We start from the raw sequence: 8,317 nt of genomic DNA, 5'->3' as shown, positions 1-8,317 counted from the left end.
CGTAATGTACATCAACACAATAGTGGTTAGGGCACTTTCATAAAGGACTACAATATGCCTGTATGCATTTTGTAATGGAAGTACAACAGCTGTGCTCTGCATTGTGTTCCACTCACATGTGCTGAGGAATCCCGACCAAAAATTAAAATGTAATCCGCTTGCAAGTCAAATTTCCACAACATTGAATAGTTTTCTTTTTTTTTACACTGCATGTGCGACCACATGGATCTCTATTCGAGGTCCAATGGTGCTGCCCATGCGTGACCAGGGGATACTAAATTAACAGGATGATGGGATGATAGTATAAACACTTCCAAAAGTGGAACAGCTCACCAACACCCCTAGGTACCACTAAAAAATCTTCAATAATGGCAATTGTATAGGTATATCCAATAAAACTAAAGCAATCACACTCTACTTCAAAGCCAAACCAAGGGCAATATGGGAGCCTAACCATGGACACACCTGAATAAATACAGTACATGATATTCAGTATCAAGTGCCAGACTTTAACCGTAGTTGACATTGTGCAGAATCCACTCAACTGCACAAAACAGAGCAGAAGTTGTACAATCTGGTCATCCAGCTTTACAAAGCCATCTCTTCCTGTAGTGCTGCAAGCTCTTCATCTTCAGCATTGGATTGAGCTGGTATCCTTTGAGGTCGAGCAGGCTGCTTCGATGTGACTGAAGGTAATTGAGGAGCAGGAGCACTAGTTGCTGGCTGAAGCAATTGCTCCTCCAACTCTGCTCCCTCCAGCTCTTCCAATTCAGCCTCCAGTTCATCCTGACATCACCACACACACACACACACACATACCAATTACATTGTGAACACAAAGCAAACAGCTAATAACATCAGTACATACATATGCATTACATCGTGAACATTCACCTCATCAAAGTCTGCCGCTGCACCGATTGGTGTAGCCAAAGCCTCCTGGATTTGCTTCATATTCTCTGTCTGCTCATTTATTTCATCCATAGTCTTGTCCACATCATCAATATTCCTGCATGGTATTGCAAGCATCAGCTTTTAGACTTTGTTGTGCATGACCCCGAGATTTCAAAAAAACAACATAGAAGGGCACACATGGCAGAAAACCCGCCAAAGAGCACCCACGTAGATTTGTGCATAGCTTTCATAGCTGCTGCTCCAGTTCTCAGAGCATCAACAGTTTCAGTTGTGGCTTTTGCGCCTTCTAACAAGATCATCTGCAAAAGTATACCCATAGTCAGGCCTTAGTAGAGCCACCAAAAGTTAGCTGCGTCTACCTACACAGAAGACAACCAAACCAGTTGAGAGGTATTGACACAACCTGATCATGTATTCGCAATTGGAAATTCCCAAGCTGCTCAACTTGCACCTCATAGAGCTTTTTCCTCTTCAGACATTGAATAGCCGCTGCAAGGTAAATAAACTGGATCAATGTGAAAGATACTTTAGATACCAATACTAAAGTATGTACTCTGCATGTAGAATGAGGCTAATATTACACTGCACACATACACTCATACATGATGTGTACTGCATCTTAGGCTGGGTTCACGTTTCTTAAAGGATGGGGGGCAGGTGGAAGCTACTAAATTTTTCTCCTGTGCCCTTTGTAACACTGCTCATAAGCTATTGCTACACTGCATCCTGCCTTGAGATGCCAAACACAAATCTTCTCTGAGCCGGTATCTGCTTCAGCCTCATCGCAGAACTGCATTGCTTTCCACCCTGTTTGATCAGAAGGCTGAGATTGACGAGAGATGTCCCTGCTCGGCGCCACCCTGCTGTGAACCCAGCTCTACATCTAGAAGATAAAAAGTAGCGGGAGCTTTTGCCGGCAGAAAGAATGCAACAAGCAATCTCTTAATCACAAGAATATAAATTTGATTTATATACCTCTTTTATTCCTTGCTTTTGTGAATGCCTTTGCTTTCTCAACTTCCAAAGCAATTTTCTTCTGTAACACCATCTCCTTTTTCTCCAGCATCTCCAGAGTCTGGAAAGAAGAGACTGATCAGTCCAGCCAAAAGGTGAATACGCTTGCACATGCCCAAAATCATGGTACTAGAATATGTGGGACAAAATACCGCACAGCAAGAATAAAACACATCAGAGAACACAAACTCAGCTAAAAAGGCCCTCCTCCATCCAACCCTAGACACATACTCTTCTTCAGGGACACAGACCATTTTCAATCTTGGTAAAAATGCTTGAACCCACAACCCTGTGCTGCCGAGTTGTACATCTCAACCACTACACTGGGACGGCTCAGGTGCACCAAAAGTTACAACGTTGCGTCAACCTTGATGTTCCAGGCCTGCAGTTTATCTTTTTTTTTTGAAGTTCAACTCCTATTTCTCTCCCTACATGACTTTTATGTAGATGACTGCTACAAGGTAGTTTGCAGTGTGTTGCATTTCCCAAGAGGAAGTTCACAAAAAGCATTTCAGAAATTGTGTGCACTGTGCATTGCTGCCCGTGCATTTGCAGTTAGAAATGGCACAAAATGCTGGAGATGTATTTCGTGTATTGGCACAGGAAGACAAGCTTGACGGGAGTAATTACTCCCTATGGAGCTTTATGATCAGAAACTTGCTTGTGGCCATGGGCTTATGAGATTTTGTGAGCGGGGATGATACCTGTCCTACAGACATTATGCCTGCCACGTCTCAAAGAGGTGATGGGCAAGGTGGGCAGCTGTTACATGCACTGAGGTTGATCGTGGTAATGCACAAGAAGCCTTCTTTAAACCTTTACCTTGGTGAGATCTTTAGCATCCATTCACTGAGTAGAGAGAGAGAATAGAAGAGAAAGTAGAAGACACAGCATTGGGTCCCAAATACCCACTGAAGGCCCCCCTCCCCCAATATTTGCTTATATTAATTCTTTGGATGACAGCATTGAATGCTGCGCATCACATCTTGCTGTCCTTTTCTATGCTGGCCAACTGCTCACTGGTCACGACCTGCTGCCCATGTTGTCCTTTGCTGGCCGACAGGAACATGAGTGTTCCCTCATGCTGTCGGCTGGCTCTAACTGTGTTCAAAGCTGTAAACAGGCCCAACCAGGCTGCCAACTGAGGCAAACAGCCATGGGCTGGCCTCTGGCTGGCCCTTAGGCATGCCTAACTAGCCTCTACATATGCTGATGCTTCTGATGCAAAAACTTATGCTATGGTTGATTGCTACATGCACTTATCTGCTGGGGTTCTCCAAGTGGGTTAAGAGGACTGACTCTAGACTGGCCTCTATGGCTCAAAGACTGACCTACGCAGCTTGTGCCTGACTGTCCCTGGACTAAGGCCTCACAACAAACAACTATCTGCCTGTTTTATTGGACAAAATACTGTGATTTGACAACATTAAATGCTGCGCATCACATCTTGCTGTCCTTTTCAATACAATAGCCTCTACATATGCTAATGCTTTTGATACAAAAACTTAGGCTATGGCTGACTGCTACCTGCTGGGGTTCTCCAAGTAAGAGGACTGACTCCAAACTGACCTCTATGGCTCGGAAATTGACCTACAAAGCTCGTGCCTAACTGTACCTAGATTGAGGGCTGGAGTCACAGCATACGACAAATGTTCCTAAAAAGATACTATTTCTGTACAAATATTGCACTAATGATGATGCCAATGTGTCACTGTGAGGGTGAACGTGACATTCCTCCTGATTAGCGTGGTGGCAGGTTTAGGGCTTCCAAGTAGTCCGCCAATAACTCGGAGTACTCCCAAAAGAACTCTTCATCCAGCCATACCGCTTCATGGGTTCCTCGGTCAAACTTCGTATATAACTGTCTGATTCTTCTACCGGAACCATGCTTCCATCTGTGGAGAAGAATTGGTTATGGCTCTATGACTTGTGCTTCGTTGATCATATCTACTTGCTGCTCTTCTGATACATCCTGCAATGCTGGACCTACATGTGGCTTCAACCAAGAAACATGAAAGACATTGTGCATAGTCCAACTTTCCGGCAGCTTTAACTTCAAAGAGACATCACTTAACTTCTGAATGACTGGAAAAGGGTCAAAACTACAAAATGAAAGCTTGGGACAACGCTTGCCCACTTGCTCCAGATGTTGCTTCATGATCCGGAGATATAAGCTTCCTGAGCTTTGGCAAAACGCTCCTTAACTTACTCAATGATTTCCGAAAATGTTTTGGTAGTCTTATCGGCCTCTAGGGATGGTGATAAAAGAGATGAAAACCGAGGACCAAATACTGCCTCATACGGCATCCGGCCAATACTAGATGAGTGAGTATCATTCAGGATTGGCTGTACCAACTAAAGATATTGCTCCCATTTCGACTATTGGTCATGGCAATATGATTTGAGAACGCCAAAGACCAATTGATTATGTATCTCTGTTTGGCTATCTATCTGCGGATGGAATGCACTAGACAAGTGCAACTTCGTCCCAAAGATGTCAAACAACACTCTCCAAAAATGGGACGTGAACTTCGGATCTCTATCTAATGTGATTGTCCGTGGCAACAGCTATATCCTCAAATGTGGCTATCTGCTTGCATGGAATAAGCATGCAGAACTTATAGAATATGTCCACAATAGTCATGCATTGTGTATTTCTAGATCCAGATGTGAAACAATTGACTGCATCTGGATTGCTTGTCACTCCATTGGGCATTGAGCATGGTTTGCAACCATTTCATCTGTCTTAATTGTGAAATCTCTCTCGTAAAGGAAATGTTTCCAATATTTAAGTGCTATCATCACCCCCAAAAGCTCCTTGTCATAGACCAAATAATTCTTTTTGAGGCGGTATTCAACTTGCAGCTATAATAAGCCACTGGCCTACCATTTTGTTGTGGAACAACTCTAGTGACTAGGTTACTAGCATCAGTAATCACCTCCAAAGGATCATCCCATGATGCCAACTTTAAGTATTGCATGCATAGAAGCCTTGATGTACTGATCTACAGCCCTAACCCCGAATAAGAACAAGATGTTGATTAAACATGATTAAGACAGAGGAGAGAGAAGAAGAGAGAGATAGTTGGTGTCAGGGTTTTCTTACCTCTGGCCCCTTCTACGTGCTTCTACTAAATGCTACTTCTTCAAAATGGTGATTATGCTTGATTGAATGCAAATAAATGACTTATGCTTATATATGCTGAAGGCTGCTGGTCGGCCATTTGCTACTAATTTTGGCCTGCTGCTGGACAAATAATATGCAATAAATGCTCTTTAACATGCTGTGCTTACTTATGTGCTGGCCTTCACACTAGCGCTTGGCTGCCTGCTTGCTTGAGACCCAAAAGGCTGCCAACTACTGTTGAAAGCCTTCATCTGGCTGCCGACTTGGCTCTCATGCCCTTCTTGCTGCTTATCATGCTGATGATGATGATCATGATGATGTCCTAAATGCTATCCTAACTACTGTCCTAATCAGGGATTATGTTGTTCATGCTAAAGATTAGCCATGGCATAGGCGTGCACGTGGCATCCCCTCTTGCTAAACTTGATGATGGGGTGGACACACTCTCATCCTTCCTCTCTGGACTGCTGACTTTGACACTTTTGTTTCAACACCTTCCACATCTTATCTCCACTTCCAAGTCTTGCTGAAGAACAGAACATCTGTTCCACTATTGTCCCCATGCTTGCTATCACTTTCCGGAACTGATCATGCCTGTTACTGAAAGAAAGTGAAGCAAATTTAAAACACAGATGTAGGACCAGGTACAAGACCTGTAAATGCTGGAAACTGATGTTTATTGCTGAAATCGGAGCACGAGGGAAGCCCGTAGGTGCTGTACAATGGTGAGAAGCAGTAGCAGCTGCTAATCTCAACTGAATGCTAAAAAATGAGATGAATTGAGGGAAAGGGAGCCAGCCCTTATATACTCCCTCAAGATGCTAGTCGGCCAGCTGTAGCCGGCGGACAACATGGCAGTAGCATAAAATGCCTAAAAATACCAAAAAATGGTAGAAAAATGCTGAATAATCTCTGCTAAGATATGCCAATGCAGGGCCTCATAAATGGCCAATACAAGCATAAAAAAGATGATGTAGACCCTCTGGAGATGATATAATCCAACACCTCCTCTTCAGCGCCAGAGGGGCGGTCCAATACCAGCACGCTGACGTAACACCTCCATAGTAGCTCTCAGAAGTGGTTTGGTGAAGAGATCAGCCACACTGTCCTTGATAGAACAGTAGGTCAATCAAAGAAGGCCCAGCTCGATCCAGTCGCGTACAAAATGATAATGCACTACAATATGCTTGGATCGTCCCCGTATCACAGGATTCTGTGCTAGAGCAATAGCACTCTGAGAATCCGAGAAAATAGTTACCGGGGAAGTGTCGACACAGCACAAATGCTCCAGAATCTGATGAATCCAAAGTGCCTCAGTAGAGGAGAGAAGGTAGGATTTATACTCAGCCTCGATGGAAGAAGCAGAAACAGTCCTCTGCTTTTGAGACTTCCAAGAAACCAAACCAGAACCAAGCATGAAGCAATATCCAGATATAGACCTCCGAGTATCAATACAGCCTGCCCAATCAGAATCTGTGAACCCAACCAAATCAGCACCACAAGAGTAGGTGATGCCATAATCTGAAGTACCTCGAAGATAACAAAGAACTCTCAAAGCTACCTACCAATGAGACCTTCGAGCGGCTAATGAGAATTGGCTGAGGACACTCATAGCATAGGAGATGTCTAGACGGGTGTTGGCAATGAGCCAACAATCTGCCAATACTCTGTGGAATCCACCAAGGGTGTATCATCCTCCTTGGATAACTTGGCATTGGGATCCATGGGACAAGAGAGAGGTGTACAATTTGACAACCCATATAGTGTGAGCAGCTTCCTCACATACTTCTGCTAAGAAATGAAGATACAATCATCTTTCTGCCAAACCTCCAGCCCAAGAAAATAATGTAGAAGGCCAAGTTCAGTCATCTCAAATGTCTATGAAAGCTTGGATTGAACTGGTGTGACCAACCTAGTATCTGAGCTAGAAAGAATGAGGTCATCAACATACAAAACAATGACACAAATATCTCCATCAGAAAGAAGCACATAGAGATTGTTGTCAACATATGCCCTCTCAAAGCCAAGAGATAACAAGAAGGAATCAATCTTCTGATACCACGCGCACGGGGTGCCTGTTTGAGATCATAAAGAGCCTTCTGCAGAAGATAAACATGGGTGTCCTGTCCCTGAATCACAAAACCAAGAGGCTGCTCAACATAATTTTCCTCTAAATCTCCATTCAGAAAAGCAGATTTGACATCCATCTGGAACACGTGCCATCTGAAGTGTGCAGCCAGAGCCAAAACAATCCTGATGGTGGTATACCTGGCTATAGGAGCAAATGTCTCATCAAAGTCCTCACCTGCCTTCTGAGCATATCCCCGTGCAACAAGGCGGACTTTGTACTTGTCCAAAGTACCATCTACATGAAACTTGACTTTGAAAATCCATTTCACACCAATAACATGACGATGAGAAGGCCGTGGTACCAAAGACCAAGTGTTATTCCACTCAATAGAGGCCATCTCTGCTTCCATGGCTTGCCGCCACTGCGGCTGTGAAAGAGCCTCCTCTGGACTCTCAGGCTCATCAATCTCTTGGAGAGAACTCATGAGAGCATAATTCACTATGTGATGAGATGTGGACGCCCGAGATGAACGGTGAGGTCTAGGGCTGGGGGTAGAGATCTGGTTATGGAGCTGTGCATCAGTGAGACCAGAATCTCTAAAGAGTTGTTGAACCCACCGAGGTAGGTCAGCCTTCCTCTCAAAGCGTGAAGAAGAAGATCCAGCTACAGTAGAGGACTCATCCGATGCTGCTGGAAGTGGTGATGAGGTAAGCACTGGTGAGGGTAATCCCGGAGTCAAAGCAGGACTCGTAGAGGGACTAGAAGCTACAGGAGCTAATGCAATGGGAACGGGTGACTGTAAAGGAGCAGTTGGCACCGAGGGAGGAGGAGGAGCTAGCCGTGGAAGAGGTAAAAGATCACTAGCATCTTCCGTAAATGGATCATCCAGAAAGTCTGAAGATGCATCAAGCGGAGAGAAATCAATGCCAAACAAGCTCTCATCAAATCCAGCATCACAAGAAATGATGATGTCATCAACTTCCGGATCCCAGAAGCGGTACCCAGACTGTAGCCTGTGAAGATCATCCTCTTTGACTTCGGGGCGAGTGTGGACCTTCTCTTATCTGGGACATGCACATAAGCAACACAACCGAAAACACGAAGATGAGATACAGAAGGCTTGTGTCCTGTAAAGGACTCCTCTGGAGTCATCCCCTCAACCGCTTTTGTGAGAGGGCGGTTAATGAGAT

General features: G+C 44.4%; 1 protein-coding gene across 4 annotated transcripts in view; it reads right to left on the bottom strand.

Annotated features, from left to right (window-relative positions):
• Window positions 1-444: 444 nt before the first annotated feature.
• The window catches only part of LOC147612433 (vacuolar protein sorting-associated protein 32 homolog 2-like), a 30,499-nt gene continuing 22,626 nt past the window's right edge, over window positions 445-8,317 (bottom strand). For 3 of the 4 annotated variants that reach the window (XM_086783035.1, XM_086783037.1, XM_086783036.1), the window contains 5 exons: window positions 1,891-1,990; window positions 1,319-1,404; window positions 1,123-1,214; window positions 895-1,009; window positions 445-786 (listed from right to left, as the gene is read on the bottom strand). In XM_086783035.1, coding sequence (XP_086639161.1) covers window positions 589-786; window positions 895-1,009; window positions 1,123-1,214; window positions 1,319-1,404; window positions 1,891-1,990 — 591 coding nt within the window. In that variant the 3' untranslated portion in view covers window positions 445-588. Of the gene's footprint in view, window positions 787-894; window positions 1,010-1,122; window positions 1,215-1,318; window positions 1,405-1,517; window positions 1,775-1,890; window positions 1,991-8,317 lie in introns of those variants that run through there. The other variant, XM_086783038.1, reaches the window with a different exon arrangement.

Source organism: Cibotium barometz, chromosome 45 (assembly GCF_041138505.1).
Source record: "Cibotium barometz isolate CiBa-2024 chromosome 45, ASM4113850v1, whole genome shotgun sequence".
Lineage (NCBI taxonomy): Eukaryota > Viridiplantae > Streptophyta > Polypodiopsida > Cyatheales > Cibotiaceae > Cibotium > Cibotium barometz.
Note: the sequence above shows the minus strand (reverse complement) of the source record. Positions and strands in the feature narration are given on the sequence as shown.